Source organism: Calliphora vicina, chromosome 1 (assembly GCF_958450345.1).
Source record: "Calliphora vicina chromosome 1, idCalVici1.1, whole genome shotgun sequence".
NCBI classification, from domain to species: domain Eukaryota; kingdom Metazoa; phylum Arthropoda; class Insecta; order Diptera; family Calliphoridae; genus Calliphora; species Calliphora vicina.
In genome coordinates, this window is record NC_088780.1 from 75,306,019 (window position 1) to 75,328,494 (window position 22,476).

A 22,476-nucleotide genomic window follows, 5' to 3' on the forward strand; every position below is an offset into this window, starting at 1 on the left:
TTCAATACAGGAGGGAGTCTGTAAAGTTTATGGGACATGATATATCATACAACAGGATTAAAGCAGGGAGAAAATATTGTGAGGCTATTTTAGGCTTGGAAAGACCAAAGGATAGGGCTGCGGTTTTACGTTTCCTAGGGCTAGTGAAGTATTTAGCGCGATTTATACCGAATTTGTCGAAGATAACGGCAGGGTTGCGAAACTTGACAAGGCTTGACGTCGATTTTAAGTGGAATAAGGACCACGAGGAGGAATTTCAGAATTTATTAAACATTGTCACTACAGAGCCAATTTTGGCAATTTATGACCCAAAGTTACCTGTTAGAATTCAGACTGATGCCTCCAAGGATGGATTGGGCTGTGTGCTAATTCAAGAAGGCCACCCAATCGCTTTTGCATCTCGAACACTCACGAAGAGTGAGCAAAAGTGGGCTCAGATCGAAAAGGAGCTTCTGGCGATAGTGTTTGCGTGTCGACGCTTTCATTATTTTGTATACGGTCGTGAATTCACAGTTGAAAGTGATCACAAACCGTTGGAAACATTAGTCAGGCGTGATATTGACGATGTTACAATGCGTCTTCAACGTATGTTCATGTTTCTACTTAAATACCCTCAGATGACTGTTGTTTACAAACCCGGAAGGGAGATGTTAGTGGCTGACTGTTTATCTCGTGCAAAATTATGGGAGGAGGAGGAGCTCGAGGGCCTGTCAGGTATAATACATACGGTAACTAAATTAGTTTGTCTGTCAGAGGAAAATTTTGAATATTATCGAAATGTTTTGAAGGAGGATGAGGACTATAATCAAATTTGTAGATATGTTGAGACTAGTTGGTCAAGGTTTCATCATCTCAATGATAAGGGACAACATTTTCATAAATTCAGGGCGGAGCTTCACGTTGAGAACGGATTGTTACGGTTGAATCACAAACTCGTCATTCCGACGAAATTGCAGGAAAAGTTAATAAAGTGGCTACATGGGCCACATCTTGGAATTGAGAAAACACTAGCGCGGGCAAGGGGATTATACTATTGGCCTGGAATGAGTAGTCGAATCAAGGAAGTTATTCAGTCATGCACTATTTGTGAGAAATTTCGAAGGAATAATCAAAAGGAACCACTAATGCAGGATGAAACACCAGAGTATCCGTTTCATATAGTGGGGATGGATTTATTTGAATACGCTGGCCGGGATTATGTTGTAGTTTTCGATGCGTACTCGAATTATTTGACTGTGGCACCCTTGACTGACAAAACATCGAGGCACATCATTGAACAGATAAATAAAATATTTTTTAAAATTGGTTTTCCGACTATAATTCGATGTGACAACAGTCCTTTTGGATCCAGGGAATTTGATCATTATGCCTCTGAGTTCAATATTCGTTTTAAGTTTTCAAGTCCGCGATATCCGCAAAGCAATGGGTTAGCTGAAAAGGGCGTGGCTATCGCGATGAATATATTGAAGCGATGCTATGAGACGATTGATCTGGGTTCATATCAATATAGGATTTTAGAATACAACACGACTCCTGTGGCGGGTATGCAGATGTCACCATCCATCTTATTCTTTGGAAGACTCATTAAAACTAAATTACCCATATCGGGCTCGTTGTTAACCAGAAATAATATAGCGGAAGAAGTTATTCAAGAAAAAATTAAAAAGAAGAAAGAGATGCCGAAATATTACTATGATCGAAACGGAAAGTCATTACCGGTTTTGAGTTCAGGTGATTTAGTAATGTTTAGGAAGGATGGAAAGGAATGGCACTATGGGGTGGTGGAAAGAAGGATTAACGATCGCTCGTATATGATTAGGGATAATTTTGGTAATAATTTTAGACGAAATAGGAGACTTATCGCTAGTACCGAGAATGTTGATTTTGGTGCCAGTGATTTACTCTTTCAGGAAGGAATTGCCACTAGAAATGACGGAGACCAGTCGGGAATCGGTGTAGTGCCACAGGTCGACGAGCATTACCCTGTTGGTAATACGGGTATTGTGGGGGAAGAGAGTACTAGGTTAGATCCCCATTCTAATGTTGATAGGGAACTGGTACAGGGAACGCGGGAGAGTATAGGTCAGTCGCAGTCGACTGATGTTGAAACAGGGTCTGGGTTTAGTGCTCAGGAAGGGGAACCTAGAGCGGAAGTAAGAACTAGAAGTGGGAGGGTAGTGCGACCACCGAGACGATATCGGGAGTATAAAAAAAAAAAAAAAAGCGTGTAACAGAGTTGAAATGTCACTACAGGGATTAAATGTCAAGCAAACACCACAAGCATATGCCAACTCTGTAATAGTTACATTTTTGCAATGTAATACGCACTTGTGATTGAGACGTTGACTTAGATTGACTAAGAAAGTAGAAGCAAAATTAATTAAAGCTTAATAAAAGAATTTATAACGAATTTTAAAATAAAGTTAATTGTTTTATTTTATTATAAAAATAATCCGATACACTAGGGATTATTACATAGGGGGGTGGCAAAATTGGTAACTGAATATCTGTTGCTAGAACCAAAAGAATGAATGTGAAGAGATTTTTTTTTGAAATTCCAGTGAAATTTTGGGATTTTTTTAATGTTACAATGAACAGTGCCAATGAATAAATTTGGATTGATTCCATTACATCCATTAATTTTTTTTGTTCTAGCAACAGATATTCAGTTGATAATACAGCATCGTAGTTAAAATTATCGAATTTTTGTCACCCATCTAACATTTTTTAGCCACAGCAGAAAAATGGCAATAATATTGGCTTAAACTTGTTTATATACTTTTTGGTTTGAAAAACACTTAAAATTACGAGTGTGACAAGACTAGTCAAATGCCGCTATTTCTTCTTTATTTCAAAAACTGATAAGTATAATTTTAAAAATTTTATTTTCAAATTGTATCAAATGAGTCATTGGTGTACCATTGTTTTTTTTAAGATCAAATTGTACCAAAAAAAGTACAATTGTACCAATTTTGCCATCCCCCTTTTACGTTTTTCCAAAAGCATTTGATATGTATAATGTACCAAGTACTTACATATGATTACTATTAATCTGAATACTTACTTGATTGTACATCTCTATCTTCATGTTTCTTGCAAAACACACATTGATAATTTTTCTTAAAAGATTGAATTTTAATACATGAATTAATCAAATTAATAAATGAATGCAACAGAAGTTATTATGCCATTCGATTCCTACAAGTGTCCACTTATCGTGCCCGTTCCCAGATATGATGCCCAACGCCTTGTATAATTGTGGCAATTTATTTTCTAATTTAAATTTTTTTATGAAAAATGTTTATGACATCAAAGTTTGAATGGACCTACCCCCCACGTTCAAGTTTTTCCAAACATTCTTTGTATGCCATTCGATTCCTATGAGTGTCCACTTATCGTGCCCGTTCCCAGATATGATGCCCAACGCCTTGTATAATTGTGGCAATTTTTTTTCTAATTTAAAATTTTTCATGAAAAATGGTTATGACATCAAAGTTTGAATGGACCTATCCCCTAATTAAAAGTTTTTCAAATTGAAGTTAATATGGCATTCGATTCCTACGACAGTCTATATTCCGTTTCTGTTTCCCGGTATGATGCCCATTGTCTTATATAAATTTGGCAATTTTTTTCTAAATTAATATTTCCATAGCCCTAAACTCTACGCATGAACATCCTATTTACATTCTTATTTAACGATGTGGTACGTATGTCTTGATATAATTTTTGTAAATGCATTTAAAAATTATTATTTGTCATTGTTTGTTTTTTTAGTTTATTTTAAGGTTATGTTGCGGTTTGTTAAAAACTTTCAAACCAACAAACTTTTATAATAACAAATATACAGAATTTTTGTCACCACTGCGGTTTGTTAAAAACCAACAAACTTTTACAATAACAAATATACAGAGTGTTATATTCACCACAAAACAAATAAAGTTGTTGTCTACAACATCAACAACATACGTATAATCATCTGCTACCGGTTTGTTTTCTTTTACTTCCAGTTTGTTTTGTTCACGCCGATAAAACAAAATATCGTCTATCCCGTTCAAGGTCAAGATGTCAATCTCTTAATTTATTTTGATTATTAGATTATCACAATCAAGGTGAATCCATAGAAGGTGACTTAGAAGAACAGCTGATTATTTTTTTTATTCAGCTGTTTAGATAAGTGAACTGTCAATTCACTTGTGTTTGTTGTGGCGAAAAATACAACAAACCCAAAAGCAAAAACAACCACAGGCAACTTTGATAGTTCACTTATCTTTTTACAAAACAAAGTACCTGTTGTTTTTGTATATGTTGTAGTTCTGTTGTCACTTTCTATAAATTCGCCTTGATTACAATCTATTAAATTTGCCCAAAACATTTGATTAGCCACCGAAAAGTTATTCTCTTCTGTTATTTCATTCTCATTAGGGCTACATATTAGGCACAAATTATACAGATATGAATCAGCTGGTTTCAATAGAAAAATAACGAAAGAAAATGTCAAAATGGTTGAGTTTTGAAAAGTTGGACAAATATATTTCACACTAGTTGCCTATTGAAAATTGTATTTTTTCTCTCGCTTTGTCCCCTTTTACAATGCAGAAATTGAAAGGCAGACATTTTTCTCATTCTCTTTTGAACTAACCTAAACCTGTGTAATACACACTCTACCTCTTCAACCCCTCGCCCTCAAACTTTGTCTGCCTGCCTTTCAATTTCTGCTTTGTAAAAGGGGACTTTGCATATCACAACCATTGAAAATTTTATGACAACTGTCATTTGTTTCATATCTGTATTAATCTGTGATATTAAGTTCTGACATACAAATTGAACACAGACTTTCTGAGTGTAAACAAACTGGTAATTATTAAACAGATTTGGAGAGAATTGCTTCAAAAAAAACTGTTGTGTGTAAAAGTATACTTACTTGCATGTGTAAACGCTAGTTAATATTCTAAATACTGCCTTTTATGCATCGCTGAAAAAAGTTTCGTAATTCTTCCCTTTTAATAACTTCTCTGGTTTGGTTATTAAATAATTTTTAGCAACACAATTGGATTGGAATAAATTCGGTCAGAATGTCTTTTAAATTTATTTTTCTATTTAATATTAACAAAATTGTTAGCTATAATAACACTCTGAAAAATCCAATATTATGTAACGCTGTACGCTACACAAGTTTTTTTAACAAACGTAAGTTATGCACATACATACATATAGTGTATCACATAAGTATACCAAGATTGTAATACTACCCAGAAAAAAAGTATTCGACAAGGTCTATCAGTCATATTATATTCGCGTACTTTCAAGTAAAAAATATCCAGTAACTTTATTTTAGAGAGTAAAAATTAATTACTCAATCTGAAAAATAATCAAAAAAAAGTACGCGAACAACAATTTGGGAACAAATCAAGATCCGCGTAACAGTTTATATTTTCATAATTTTTTTTCTGTTAATATTCACATTTTCTGTATTGACGGCCTTCGGCCGGGTGAAGGGACTTTTAACTCTTGGATGTATCGAACATTGGCTTCGCTAAAATCACTTTTTCTGTATATCAAAATTTTCTGAAGTACTGTCATATAAAATCAAAAAGGAATTTTTGGTTCACAATATTAATAAACTGTACAGGCAAATCCCGGTATAACGAATCTCACTTTAACGAAAATCCGATTTAACGCACGGTCAAATTCGTAACATTGACTACCTTATATAACGAACGTTTCAAAAATTGTGTGCTCGATATAACGAATGGTGAGAAAAAACAAACAAAATCAAACAAACAACCAAATTTTTAACATTGATAACCTTAGAAAACTGATTCGTTCACATAAACATGAAGGTAGGGATTCCAAAATCAGCTTTCTTTCGCTTAGAATGCGAACGAAATCTTTCATTCAATATTGTGAAACAGGAAATAATTGTGCAAGTGTTCATGTGAATTAAATATGGGAAATCTTAGAAGAATTTCATTGAAAGAAAGACTAAAAAATTTAAATGAATGAACGAAATATGGAATAACATAGTTCTGAACATTTTGAAGAAAATAAAACAAAAATTTTATCGTGACTAAGTGTTTCCTGTAAATTATCTTCACACAAATTAAGTCGAATCTTCAAAATTTGTTTTTTTTTTAAATGTTTATCCTTCAGTTTAATTTTCAACAGGTTGAATTATTTTCAGAATCGAAATCCCTTACAATGAAGGCTTTATTAATACGCTATTCATTCCTCCTAATGTCACACAGCTCATCCAACCTAGGGATCAAAACGCCATACGTTTAGTTAAATTCCAATACAGAAAAAGTTGTCCAAAATTAAAAAAAACATCTCGATATTACGAATTTTTCAATTTAACGAATGGGCCTGACAACATATCGTTCGTTATACCGGGATTTGCCTGTACCATATTATATATCATATTAAAGGTATTGTGAAGCACTACTCAATGATACCCATAACGATCAGTTTGTTTTCCAAATATATGAGAAATGTACTATTATATGTATTGACTTTAAATTCATATAACTCTTAAACTAAGAGAGAGCAGGCAAAAATATTAACGTTTTTGTGCTTCGAATTATGAGAGCTATCAACACCAAAGAAATTATAAAAATGCAAGCTGTTTCGCTGATCTTGATTTATACCAAAATGTCTAGTAAAAAACATGATAAAAATATAGAAGATAGTTTCAAGCAAAATTTTTTTTTTAAATAAGGTTTTTTGAAGTTTCCTTTTTTTGTGAGCATTATAAAAAGCGTTGCCACATTCCAAAAAATGATTATGATTTTCGAGATTTTTTTTTTACACAAAATGTGTAATTTAATTTATTTTTTAAATAAAAATGTATTATGTTGTGTTGGGAGTTATTGATTCAATTCCTAACGTTCGATTACTTATTAAATCACGTTGACTATTTTTATATGTATGCATTTTCTTCATTTCTTTTATTACTATGTAAATATTTTATATCTTTTAAATGGATGTTTAATTATAAGGGCACTGCTACACGTTCAGTATATATTGACCGCGATCCAATATCGCGATATTTATTGAACGTGTATCATGCATTATTGATGGATCGCGATCCAAATCGCAAAATAACCTAATTTTGCGTGATCTATTACAATGGATCACGATCCAAATATCGCAATATATATTGAACGTATAGCAGTGCCATAAGAGACAAGTAGCCCACGCAAGAATGTATTTTCAAGATCTAGCCTAGCACTCTCAGAAAATATAAAAAGTCTTTGAAGGTGCCCTACTTTGGGTCCCATAGCGCCGCTATTGAAGTATTTGTGGGGTTCATTTTCAAATCTTAAACTCGAATAATCCTTGGGTACGCCGTTTAGAAATACGAGATTTATTTTCAAATAATTTCGATTCTACTCCAGTGTGCATAGTTAATGGATTATGATCGGTAATAATCGGTGATATATATCCCAAAATATGTTTACATAATAAGTAGTATTTTGAAGTTACTTTGTGTTCATTGGGACAGCATTCATATCAGAAATAAAATATCAATAATGACATCAATAAATATATATAATACAATAATAAAACCTCATTTTGAGTTTGGGTCCTCAATTTTATATACATGTTGCGCAGAATCTCAAATAGAAAGGCTTCAAAAATTACAAAATAATGCTATGAGATCGATATTAAAATGTAATATTTATACTCCAATACGTATAATGTTGGATACTTTAAAATGGCTTTATATATAAAATGAAGAATGGAGATTTTCTTGAATACCTATGCGAACAAATCAAATACGTCGGAGATGTACAACCATACAGACTAAAAAATGTTAATGATTTCAGACTACAAAGGGTATATACAACAAGAATGAAGTTTTCTCTTTTTTACAAAGGACTAAAATTATTTAACATGCTTCCCAATGCAATAAAATTTGAAAAAAACTATAATTTATTTAAGAAAAAATGTGTAAATTTTGTTAAAATTAATGATAACTAAAAATTAAAATATATGATAAATGTAATTTTTTTTAAATGAATATATTAAAAGTATTATAAATACTAATAAATAAATAAAAAAAAATGGGGGTAGTGCACTAATTTTGCAGTTTGCACTAATACTTAGTGATAGTGCAAAATTAGTGCAATCATTTTGTTCATATTTAGTGATGAGTTGAAAATTAGCAGCCTCACTAAACATTAGTGATAGTGAGTTAAAAAATTTTGCACTCAAAATTAAATTAGTTGACTTTTTTGTATGCACTAATTTGAGTGCAACTTCAAATTGTGCACTAAATTTTTAAGTTCAAAATGGTTTACGTTTATTTCTGTGCACTAATTTAAAACTTAAAACTAATATTTCATTAAAAATAACAAAAAATATTTAAAATTTTTATTTTTCGAATTTGGATTTAACAATTTCATGACTACTCATTTTTGAAAATTTAGTGATAGTATGTTTAATGAAGCCTTTTTTTGATTGCAGGTTAAAATTTTGCACTAATTAATTGTAGTACAGATTTTTGCACTAAATCTTCGTTTAGTGATAGTTAAAAAATTATCACTATCACTATTTCTTTTAGAGCTAGTTAAGAAATAAGCATTATCACTAAAGCTGATAAAAAATAGTGCAAACTAAATTATTTGAAATTTTAGTGAGTGATAGTGCAATGCTGATTTCAATCAACATTTAGTGCACTACCCCCAACTATGATTCATATCCAATCTCACACGCTTTGTTTTAACTGAAATATTACTTTTAACTAAATGGTCGGAGCACACCATTGGCTGTTTTGGCAAATCTTCTTCGCAAGCTTTACATATATCCATAAACTGTTGTTGTTGTTGGGTAAATATTTTTTCTATTTTTTTAATAATTTTCAAATTAATGAAAATTATGTATTCCCAAAGGGAAAATTTGAAATTGATATGGCATTACTATTTTTACGAAAACTTCAAAATCCTTAAGCATGTCAGATATAGAATTTGAAAAAATAAAGAGAGAATGTAACTACCTTCTATTTTTCTACTATGGTAAAAAATATCATGTTCTCTATCTACGTACTGTCACTTTTAACCAGTGTTGCCACCAATAAAATTATAAACTACACATGCCTCATGCCTAAATTACACATACGGGAAAAAATTACACATGTAAATAAATTTTCGTGATTTCAATAGGAGAAATGGTCTAAAATTGTCATGAATATAAAAGGTTTGTCACAGTGGACTCTGGGATGTTTGGACCAAATACGATCACTTTATTGTCAATGGACAATTTTCACTTGCGGTGATTTTAATTTAACCAGGAATTGGATATATGAGGGGTATTAAATCAAGGTTAGCAATGTCTTTTTTTAGTGAACTTTTATAATTTAATGAATTCTTGAGATCAGTCAAATATGTCAATCACAAATACGCTTTTAACAAATATTAATAAATGTCCATTCGGAGATTGTTCCATTGGAAATTGTTACATTTCTATTAAAAATTTAACAATATTTAAAAAATAGCACACTGTTTGCTTTCGAATTTTAATTTATTCCTAATTTATATTAAGTGCTTTGAAATCAGTTTTGTTTTCAGTTTCAAAGATAAATATTTTTTACTATTTGTTTAAAAATTATAGCTCTGATCATTTTTCTTCCCAGTTTATATTTTTAAAATATATATATATATTTATATTATATATATATATATTTTTAAAATTTGTAGTTATAAATTTGAAATAAAGCTTCCAAAATAGTAAGTCAGTTTTATTGTTTATTATTTAAAACACAAATTGGAAACCAGACAGCCAATAGCATAAATACAAAACAGTTCTTACAGGTATAAAAAATAACTAGTAACAATTTGTAAATAAATTTTTCTCCCACAAATTCCTACGTTCTTGTTTTTATACCCTCCACCACCATAAGTGGTGAGTGAGGGTATATATAAGTTTGTCATTCCGTGTGTAACATTGAGAAATATTCATCTGAGACCCAACAAAGTATATATATTATTGATCCTTATGAAATTCTAAGTCGATTGAGCCATGTCCGTCTGTCTGTCTGTGTAAAACACGCTCACGTCCAAAATAGGCAAAGAAAATTGGTAGACTTGCAAAAAAAATGTTTATTGTTCTCCTAAGAAGTTTGGTATTGAAAATCAGCAAAATCGGTTCAGTGGAACCAGAGTTATGAACCAAAATGTGAGACAACCTAAAAAAAAACTTGATAATTTTAACATAGTTTTCTTTATTTGTGCAAATATATTGCAGATAATACCATAAAATTGCACACACGTTATTTTTATGTTAAAGGGAACTCTGGCGAAAATTATAAGAATCGGTCCATGATTTCTCCTAGCCCCATACAATTTTCTTCACGAAATATGGTTATTAGGTCTGTAAATGCTACAAAATTGCAGTATCCACACAAAATTCAAGAGAAATAAGTTTCGTGCTTAAAAAAATTACAACCCCAAATTTTTTGTGGATCGGCCCATATTTGACCGTCGCCCCCATATAAAGTTCATTTCCGAAAATCACTTAAATAAGCATAAATGTCTTATAGATATCGCTATTAAGTTGAAATTCGTCATAAATAGTTCCCATATATACCAAAATCGCTTTGCCTAATTCTATGAAGATCGGCCGATAATTGGTTATAGCTCCCATATAAGACTCACTTCCGAAAAACACAATAGTCTACATAAATATCTAAAAAAATATCAATATCAAAACAAAATTTTACATAGATCCATAATTTATACTTAGAAATCATACTACAGGATTTTGTGAATATCGGTCCATATTTGACCATAGCTCCCATATAAGGTCCACTTCCGAAAATCAGTTAAGTACTCATAAATCTTTTTTAAATATCTTTATCATGCTAAAATTCGACAAAAATAATACTCATATACATAGAAATCACTGTACTAAATTGTATGCAGATTGGCCGATAATTGGTCATAGCTCCCCTATAAGGCCCATTTCCGAAAAAGATATTAACCTTAAAAAATATTTAAAACATATCGATATCAAAATGAAATAACGCACAGGTCAGAAATTTGTATCCAGTAATCATACTTCTGAATTTTTTGAATATCGGTCCATATTTAGCCATAGCTCCCATATAAGGTCCACTCCCGAAAATCACTAAAATCCTCATAAATTTGTTACAAATATAGTTATCAGGTTGAAATTCGAAACAAATTTATTCAATATATACAAAAATCGATGTACCAAATTTTATGATGGTAGGCCCATTATTGGTCATAGCCTCCATATAAGAACTACTTCAGGAAAACAAATATCCAAAAAAACTGCACTGAACCAAAACTTTACACCGATCAGTAATTTGAATCCAAGAATCGAGTTACAAGATTTTTTAAATATTGGTCCATAATTCGGCATAGCTCCCATATAAGGTCCACTTTTGTTAATAGCGTTGTTTATATGAAATTCTAAAAAATTGCTGAATTAGATACAATTTTTTTGTACATTTGAAATAAAATATCTTCTGCGTAAACTAGTCTTTCTAACAATTGTTATATTATTTCAGTTTTTATGCCATCATATTTATGTGGAGGGTATTTAAGATTCGGCACAGCCGAATATAGTACTCTTACTTGTTTTCCCTTAAGATTGGCTAACGTTACCCCGAAATAACTGCAATTACCATTACCGATATTACCTTTATTCTATAAACATTTTAAAATTATAAAAATACAAATTTTCGTTTTTGGGTTATCTGGAAAATTAACATTTTCCCAATAACAATTTGTAATAACTTGTAAAAATGTATAGTTATTGTATAGTATTTGTTGTTTTATATTTTTTTCATGTTGAAATTAAAAGTCTTATACAGTTGCGAACAAGATAATAGCAGTACCACGAAATTTTGAAATATGTTAACTTTGTTCATAGTGTACTGTGTTTGATATACAGAAGAGGCTGGACGTCGAATATATTGACTACAGCCTGAGCTTCCAAATAAAACCAGTTTAGACCCGCCAGTTCACAAAATATTGCGATATTTGCTTGCAAACTAGTCGGCATTCAGCGTACTCCAAACGAGTACCACTATGTATTTTTGTTAATAGTGGCTTTTTCCTTGGACTTCGTTCTCTGAAGTTTGCATCTAGAAATCATCTCCTTACTGTCATACCAATAACTTCTAAATTTCATTCGATTTTTATTTGCTTGACAGATTAAGTGGATTGCATTTGATGATTTTGACGATATTTCGATCGTACTGAGGTGTAGTTTTGCGTTTGCAATCCCTTTTTTTTATTTTTTTCTTTCTTTTCAATAGCGTTTGATATAAAGTTGAATATGTGGAAAAGATTTTCCTTATTTTTTTAACTTTAAAATTAATTTTCCCTAAGCAATAGTGCAATGTATTGCGCGACCCACTAAAACAGGAATTATATAAAAAGAACTGTTTTTAATCTTAAATATACAATAAATTCAGCATATTTAACTAAATTGTACTTTAATCTTAAAAAATATTTGACTTCTTTAAAAAAAATTCAAAAAAATGAATTCAATAATCCGGCACTGCTATTTCAATGTTAATAAAAAAATACATATTGTCATATATAAGAGCCTTTATTTCCAAAGTTATCATTATTTTTACAAAAAGATTACATCACAAAAAATTTACAGGATTGACCGATTATGGGTATAAACAAAATTTTAAGTTTAACATTTTTAAAGACGTTGTTTCAAAAAAATTTCCTAGTGGTACTGCTATTTTCTTGTTCGTAACTGTATGTATATAAACTAAAATTTAGTTTCTATTACCAATATTACGCAAACAAAACTATCACAAACGGCGAAATGTCCACTTGGAAAACCAAACATAGCAATCTCCAAATTACTTATCGTATTTTTCTGCAAACCTATTTTTCGGCCACGGGCGATCCTAGTACATATAATTCCATTATAGTGAGTAACAAACGAGTACAATATAATAAATATTGTTACGAAATTGTACGTGAATTCAAATGTAACGATTTTAACGGCTGATTTAAAAGTAGCAGAATGCTTTTAAATAACAGTGCTGTAATAGCAAACTGTAACATATCTGTGGGCATTATTAACATTGAATAAAAGCTTTCAGTTGACCATTGATTGTAAGTTGGCAACGCTGTTTGCTGCGACCGTATATTCGAATTCGAATATTCAGTTAAAGAATATTGTAGAAAGTACACCACAGATGGCGTATGTATTAGAAAGCTCTAGAATATACGAACTTTGACAGTTAAAGAGCAATCTAGAGTGCAGATGGCAGTGTTATAAATAGTGGCAGAGGTTGCAGTAGTGAGTGAGTTTATCAGAGACGCTTTTCGAATAAACATCAACTGAGTGCTGTGTTTTTCAAGTGAATTCGTGTATATTATAAAGTGTGTCTGTATTTCTGCGAATTTATAAACGTGTATAAAAAAACCATTGAGTGATTATTTAATTCTGTTGTTGAACATTTTAAATAAATAAAGAGTTGTTACAATTTTTAAACTATAAACGGCTTTTATTTGCAATCAAAAGTATCTGGTTTATTTAAAGGAAATAAACCAACGTTTTGAAAAGGTTAAAACGTAACAATATGAATACATTTAGAGATACTGGATTTTTATTTATCAACTAAAATAGAGGATATTGCTACTATCCCTCATATAAATGTACATATTTATATCAATCGGTTTTGAAATCTGAACAATCCATAATTCATATTCATAATTCCATAAAATCTAAAATATAGATAAAAGACATACATTGACAATATATTTTGGATATAATTGGAATTTAAAATTACACATGAATTACACATTCACTCAATTACACATGGGCTACACATCCAAGTTAAAATTACACACAATATGTGTAATTACACATGAAGTGACAACACTGCTTTTAACACTCTCTTGCTCTCGTTACAAGGTTTTAAAAGTAAACGAACGGAATCCCGTAACTTCCAGTGATAATTTGTACAAATTATTACAAATTATCAAGTACGCGAACACAACTATTAGTTATGTTATGTGATAATTTTTACTGGAAAGTACGCGAACACACTTATTGTCATAATGTCCTAATATTTCACCACACGCAACTCGGCTTAACCGACTCAGGCGTTCGACGCAGGTCTCTGCTGGTTGGTTACGATTTTTTTTAGGACATTTTTTGCTTGAAAGGCATTTCATTTATTTCAATTATTAAATCACCACGCTAGCACAACCAAATTGCTTCAATTTCTGTACAAATTTTTAAGTTGGCTCAACCCTACATTAAACCTATTTTAAAGTATTCTTTTTACATTTTATCTTGAAAAAATGGAATTTTAAAGATACATGTTTATAATTTGGAATAGACGATAATATTGCAATTGCTAAACATAAACTCCGCTGCCGGATAAATTCCACTATAATAGTATATGATTTTGTTTGTTATTTCTCCGGCTCACGCACAGGGGGGAACTCAAAACAGTGGATATAAACAAAGAGAAACATAGAGCGGAAACTAGAAAAAAACTTAAACAAAAAAATTACTCAAAATAATCACTAGAGTTGGGCATAATCGTTCTTTTTACTGATTGGTCATTTTTGTTCAGAACAAATAAATGAACAAGTTTGTTCTTTTTGTTCAGTTGTTTATTTCTATTCTGTGGTGTTTGACTGAACTAAGTGAACAAAACGAAAATTGACCTATTATTAAAAGATTTTAATAATGAAGGAAAGAAGGTAATTATATAAAATTCAAACAACACAAATCCCATTTAAAAGAGTTTTCAAAAGATAAGTTTCAAACTTCTACTGTAATGTCAAACGACCAAAAGGAATAAAGTGAATAAAAATAACAATAAAGAACAAGATGATTGAACAACTTCACGCTGTTCATCTGACTGAATTGTTCAACTGAACTTGTTCGTTCATGAACAACCCTACTCTAATAATCACACTAGTGTTGTTTTTGTTTTCACATAGTTTTTTCTACTAATACATTCTCACCACTTAGGTTTCTGACAACTGAGTTAGGTCTTTGACAGCAGAGTTTCTGCTCTATGTTTATTCTCTATGGATATAAATCTGTAGCTTCTAAACCAATAGCCCGATTTTAATAAAATTTCCCATGGCTATAGAGGAGGTGTTGATAAGTTTAAGTTTTGAATTTGGGGTTATCACACTAAGAGCTAGTTTCTGGGATAAAGATAATCTACATTCATCGCTTAAACCTAGATTAAACTAAAAATTGTGTTTCTCACTTGTTTATATGCTATATAATCTAGGTTTAACTCAGCATCATTGGTGAGTTAAACCTAAGTATAAAATACCAAAGCACAAATAGATGAAAAATAAACCGGTTAATTTAAAATGTTGATTTTCGGTTAACCGGTTTATCCGGTTTCTATCACTCGGTTAACCGGTTTTTAAAATTTGGTACTAAAATTAATAAATTTCATGTTTTGGTGCATTTTTATATGCATTGTGTACGCATTATATCAAAAATTTGGTCTGATTTGAATCCTAAACTGCTTATTTACAATTTAAACCTCTTTACATAAAACCTTTTAAGAATTACAATGATTCTAAATAGTAGAGGATGATGAGTTCACTTAATAACTTGTTCAGAATAAACTACATACAATGAAACTATTAAAAATTAAGATTAAATTCCGCATAATTCTACATGTAGCTAAATCTTACTAATGAGTCATTATATACATACCTTCTTTCAATAAATTTGACTTCATTAGGGAAAGGCATTTTGTTCTTAAAATGTTATTTTATTAATCATTTCGTTAACTTAGTACAAAGTTCCTTTTCAGATATAAACTCATGATTTGAAATATTTTTGAAATTTGATAATGGAGTTTTATTAATTATTTGGTAAGATTTATAATGACAAATAATCACAGTTAAGAAGAAGTGCGTTTGCATCCTATATGTAATTTTTTGGGACTTGGAACATTTTCTGTTTCATATCAGAAAGTCGAGGTGATAATAAATTTTTAATATTATTAAATATGTATTTGTTTAATTAAAAAAATTGTTATTTACATATTTTGGTGGAAATTTAATGAATAAACCAATAATTAAAACAAGTATTATATATTTAGCAACTCAATTCCATTTGACTTCGATAATAATTTTTAAATTTTTACAAAATAAAATGGACTTATCACTTTTGTATATTTATAGTTATTTAATATTAACCATTCCTGACTACTAAAAACCAAAAATTTTAAAGCTGTGTACACTTCATTGGACATTTTATATTTTCTTCACATATATGTATGTCGGTTAACCGGTTTTTTCAAAGTCGGTTAACCGAAAATCCGGTTTTCTAGAAAAGGCCAATTTTCGGTTAACCGACAAACCGGTTTTTTATTAACACTAATCAATATAATTTTTAATATACATTTTATATACTTTAATGTCACTTTTTCTTTTACAAAGTTAAAATTTACAAAAAAAGTTATGTACGCGGCCATATTTATATGAATAATTTTGAGGAATAAACATGTGATTTGTCTGAAAAGTATGGCAATGCTAACAAAATTAATCTACGACGGAGAAACACAATCATTGGTTAAATTCCGGCAAAACATGTTTCTGGTTTAATATAACAGCGTGTTAAGCTACGTTTAACTGACAAGTAAGAAACTAGCTCTAAATGTGTTTTTCTCGTGTTTTCAAAAAATGGAGTGGAGTTACCACATAGTTTTTCCAAACGACCTCAGATGTATAAATAACTAAATTGATACAGTATGCAATTAAGAATTGTTTTTGTTTGGTTTTAATTTATCTTTATCAATACTCAAATTTCTATCTAATATTTGTATCCCATGTTTTTAAGGTTAATATAAGTTTGCTAAGTTTTTAATATATCATTATTATTGTAGCTTTTTTAAAAATAGTGGAAAATTTGTTAACTATTTATGGCCCAAATAAATAATAAAAAAAATTTTAAGAGCATAAAATAAATATCTTGTATTATTTTCAGTTCCCGCTGCTGATTTATGGAAGGGAGTTACTGCTGTGAGTAATGCTGGTAAAAAACGAGGAAGAGGGAAAGGTACTGGAAAGAAAGTTGCTAAAGATCTAAATAAGGGTCAAATAATTGGAGTTGGAAAAAAAAATATTTTGTGGCCCGGATTAAATGCGCCTATTATAAGAGGAAAAGAAATAGTACAACAACAAATGCTAGCGGAAGATACTGAAAGAGAAAAAAATATTTTGAAAATACGTGATGCAATTGGGGGCTATCGTGTTATAAAAGTAAGCCCGGTTGATCGTGGTTGGTCTGGCTCTAAAATGCCTGGTCGAAGCATTGGACCCCCTGATGCTATAGGCGATGACACTTTTGAAGGCTTCGACACACGAGTTTTAGAAAATAAAATTGTTTTCATTATGAAAGGTAATATGGGAAGAAAACGAAGATTTTCAGTTATGAGTGTTACAGGAAATGGCAACGGATTGGCTGGTTTTGCTACTGCAAAAGCATCGGAAGCTCGTACTGCGTTAAGAAAGTCAAAAAATAGAGCTGGTCAAAAATTAATGAGAATAGAACTATGCGACAACCGAACGATATTTCATGATTTTCATTGTGCTTTCGGAAATACTAAAATTTTTGTCTCAAAGAAGCCAGAGGGTTATGGATTAGTCTGTCATCGTGCAATTCAAACAATTTGTAAAGTAATTGGTATACGTGATATACATGCTAAAATAGAAGGTTCTACTAATTTGCAACATATAGTAAAAGCATTTTTTATTGGAATTTTAAAGCAAAAAACACACAAACAAATAGCTGATGAAAAACAACTCCATTTAGTTGAATTCAGGAAAGAGCAAGAAGGATTACCTCATATTGTTGCTAGTCCAGAAATTTGCAGAAAACAAGACAGTATAACCAAGGACGAAATAATGAATTTTACGCAATATGTTTTGGGGAATAAAATTGTATTAAAAAAGACAGTTATTCCCCCATTTTATACAAATACTGCGGGCTATAAATTATATTCTAAAAAGCAAGAATATTTAAGAAATCAAAACAAAGTAAGACTTAATATGCTGATTAATAACAACGAGCTTAAAAGTTTTTTATCGAGTTGAATACATAAGTTAAAATATTGTATGTTAAATTAATGTTTATATTGTATAATAAATTAAAATTCAAATAAATATTATAAAATCAAATGCTTATTTGTTTACGACGCAATCAAGCCTTAAACGTTGAAACGACAAATTGAATTTTTCAACGTAAATTCAAAATGACATGGAAAGGACAAACTTTAGTGTCCGAACAAATATTCGGCTGATAAGTCCAAAATAAAAATAGAGGTTTTAAAAGAGACAGATTATGGAATTTATACAGTAGACCTAGATTGATCAAATTTGGTAAAAATATTTTATAATATCGATTTTATTATATAGGTGATTCTGAGATTACAGGATAATTTGCTGACCTTATATAATATTTCCATTACACTACCCAGCAAAAACTTTGCTTACAAATAAGCTGAAAAATAAGGGGAATTTGACGATAAGACTACTTACTATTCAGAACTTGAAAAGCCACCTAATGGAGGTTATAGGCCTAGGTGAGGACATACTAAAACCGTTTTCAAAGATTTTGAAACACCCTCAAAATTTTGAATAATTTTGAAAAAACGGTTTTAGGATAGGTCGATGTACTTTACTACCTCCAACTCATATATTTTTCGACCGATTTCGAAATTTTAAACAATTATAGTTAGGTAAAGAATTAAGCTTTCATAAAGTGTATATATTCCAAGAAATTCTGTAAGTTGTTATAAATAGTTTCGCTTGCTTTTTTATTTTTTTTTTTTCAAATTCAACAATATTTATTTTAATTTTTTTCTATGAAACCATATTCTTTTTTGCACAGTATTTTAAAGACAATTTCATGTAGACAAAAACAAGACTTTATTTGTTAAAATCGGTTTATTTATACTTGCAAAAGTTGTTAAACTTTTTCGAAAAAAGTTCCACAAAATTTACCTTGTCTAATATATAAAAATCTCGTGTCACAATGTTAGTGTTTGAACTCCTCCGAAACGGCTCAACCGATTTTTATGAAATTTTGTATGTATGTTTGGTAGGTATGAGAATAGGTCGTAAAGTATATTTCATATGTCCCTATCCACCCATTTTTTAAAATATTTTTCGCCAAAAAATTTTGTTTGTATTTCTCTTCACTTGGCATCATAAATAACTATAATGCCAACTTCACTTAGAATATATTCGCTATTTTTTATTTAACAACCAAAATATTCACTAGAAATAATTTGTATGGCAGAACAACGTTTGCCGGATCAGCTAGTTTATATATAATAAACGAATTTATCGATTACAAACCCCAATAGTGTTGGTTGTCATTTCCAAATTAACCAAAATTATATTAGTAAAGACACAAACCAACATTTTACAGTCATTGCAACCACAATTCCACAACAATAACTTAGGGTCCTCATGTAAACGCTTATATGCCTCGTAAACTGTGCAATCTGTGCATTTTTATACTCTCGCAAATGAACTGTCAAAAAATGTATGGAAATTCGTTTGCACAACTCGGATAAGTTTGCGCGACAATTTAGACTCGCAAACTTGAATTTATTGTGCATTTGATGAATCAGCTGCTTTTGTTTACTTTTATTAATAAGAAATAAAAATTAAATAAAATATAAAAATTTTGAGCATGTGAAAATTGTGTAACTTTAGAACAGAATGATTGTATTAAATGACATTGTATATGAAAGCATTAACCAATAGCTAGAACATAAATAAAATCTTACAAACTATGTATATCACCGTTTGTTCCAAAGATTTAACTTTCATTCAACATTTTTAAAATTAAAATTTATACAATTTGAAAATTTATTTTTTAAGGCTTTTGTTGAATTTATTTTTATTTGACATTTGTATCAAATACAGAGAAATTTAATGTATAAACTTGCACAAAATTGAAAAGGTGGGTTCATGAAACACGTCGCGCAAATTTGCACAATTGAACAAATGGGAAACTTAAGCGTTTAAATGAGTACCCTTACTGTATTTCAGTTCTAAACATTAAAAAACGATTAAATATACAGTTATTTAATGATTAGAATATAATGTTGTTTAACGTAATTAAATTTTAATAATTACAACCGATTTTCAACCAATCTGTTTTCTGTGTGTACTCATTTATTAATTAATGACTTATTTAATTAACGATGTTAATTGATGTTCGTAAGTTCACTTACAAAATACTTTATTGCAGACAAGTTGAAACCGGTTACTTTTTAGACACCGCGAACAATAATTGGTACTTTCTCTAGTAAATTATAAATTTTGTACAAAAATTTTTTTTGTATAGTTTTTTGTTTTTTTATTCATATGTGCTTTAGAAGAAAATACTAAAAAAGGTGTTAATGAAAAGTTGAATAACTTTTACAATTTTCATCCGATTTGAATAATTAAAACGATGGTTTGTTAAGAACATTTATACATTGGTATAAATTATTATAGCTCCCATATCAAAATAAGCAATGAAAAGGGGCTAAAATCAAAAAAGTTGATAAATTTAGCTTTTCTTTTAGATATACTTAACAAAAACAATACTTATAACTAACAAGTGTATCAAAAAATGCACGTCATTTTAAAGCGTAATCAGTTTTCTTTCCAACCCCGTTTAAAAATTTAAAGTCGTACGAAGACTGACTGAGTTATAGATCGATAAGTTGACGAATATCACTGAAAACTTTTTTTCAGAATAACTTCTGAATTTGAGGGTATTTCTGAAATTTTTTGACACAATTTCGAATGTACTCAGCAAGCCCTATAACCCACGCTAGGTAGTTTTCCAAGTTTTTTTCCATCGTAACACCGTGTAATTAACAGTAGAGATGTACAGTGAGTGTCACTCAAAATCGTACAACATATTTTTTTAAAAATATTATGAAATTATACAGGCAATAATAGGTGATTATATAAAAAATTAAAAGTCATTTTATTAATTGGAACAAAAAATATGTATTTCAACAAAAAAGTTAACAAAACCTCAATTCGTTAAAAAAATATTGATGAAAATTAAAGAACATCACAAAATTCATATTTCACTTAAATTCATACAATTATATTAAATTATAATTAAAACTAAAAATTCAAAAAAATGTTAATATTAAATAATCCTAATACTTTGTAGGGTATTATTTGCTATTTTTTAGTGCCTTTTCGATTTTAAATGAAGCGTTGATATTCTGGGCACTGACAGTCGAACCCAATTTTTTTATTTGTGGATAAAGGCAATTAAAATTATACCCAATTTTCTGATAGGTAATAGCACACACAATATAAAAATAGCATTTTAAAATATTTCCAAAACATCAACTTTCTAAAACTAATGAATAAAATTTGACTACGATGGTGTACGATTTTAAGTGACATTCACTTAGTGTTTATAAACCGGTTACCGGTTAACCGAAAAACCGGTTTTTCTTCGAAATCTCGGTTTTTTGCGAACCGGTTAATTTAAAATGTTGATTTTCGGTTAACCGGTTTATCCGGTTTTTATCACTCGGTTAACCGGTTTTTAAAATTATGGTCTAAAATTAGGAAATCTCATGGTTTTGTGCATTTTTGATATTAATTTGAATTTGATGTGCACCTTCTTTCAATCAATTCGTTAGCATAGTGTACGAAGTCCTTTCAGAAATATTACAGAAGAGACAAAAAATGTTCTAAAATCTGTGATTTGAAATATTTATGAAATCTGTAGTGCGATTCACTAACTTTTATAACGATAATCGTATCGTTAAAATAAATATAACGAAAATTTATCGAATTTGCTATTCAGTAACATTTTAACGATATTCGCTGTCGGTTGAAGTCAGCTGTTACTTTAAGCAGTTTTTTTTTCGTTATGTTAGCGACAATAATTTAAGTTGTGTTTATTTAATCGATAAAGTGTATTTGCAATTTTTTCTTCGTCATCTTCATCTTTTTTAACTGGAACTATCGTAGAAATAATAGAAACATAATATTGTTTACTTAACTTATTAATATTTACAATAAAATATAAAAAAATAAGCTGAAAAATTTAAGATTTTACTACTAATTATTCACCTGGAAGAAGTACTTATTTTTGTTCGCGATGTCCCAAAAGTAATCCTTTACATTTTGGCCGGAAATAAGTTGTTTTGTTAGTAGAATTATTTATAAAATTAAGTATTTACTAAAAAAAATAAATAAAAAAAAAGTAAGTCGCTGCTAAGTGTCGAACCAACAACCTTCCGATTGTTAGTCACCGTTGTACTCACTACACCACTGGTTAATTATTTCATTGTGTGTCAAATGATAGTTTTCAGCTTTTCGCTTATTTTGATATTTTGTAGACAGAGATGTCATATCTCAAACAATCGTTAAAAATAAATTACTAAATCACACTATCGTTACTGCAAGCGAATATTTATGTCGATAAACATTTCGATTGTCGGTTCGTTAA

The 22,476-nt window shown here is 30.1% G+C and overlaps 1 protein-coding gene across 1 annotated transcript; it reads left to right on the top strand.

Annotated features, from left to right (window-relative positions):
• Nucleotides 1–5,011: 5,011 nt before the first annotated feature.
• Nucleotides 5,012–18,167, top strand: LOC135963207 (small ribosomal subunit protein uS5m). The gene is made up of 2 exons (XM_065514974.1): nucleotides 5,012–5,187; nucleotides 16,975–18,167. The coding sequence occupies exons 1-2, from the start codon at nucleotides 5,073–5,075 to the stop codon at nucleotides 18,081–18,083; spliced, it is 1,224 nt and encodes a 407-aa protein (XP_065371046.1). The 5' UTR covers nucleotides 5,012–5,072; the 3' UTR covers nucleotides 18,084–18,167.
• Nucleotides 18,168–22,476: the final 4,309 nt, after the last annotated feature.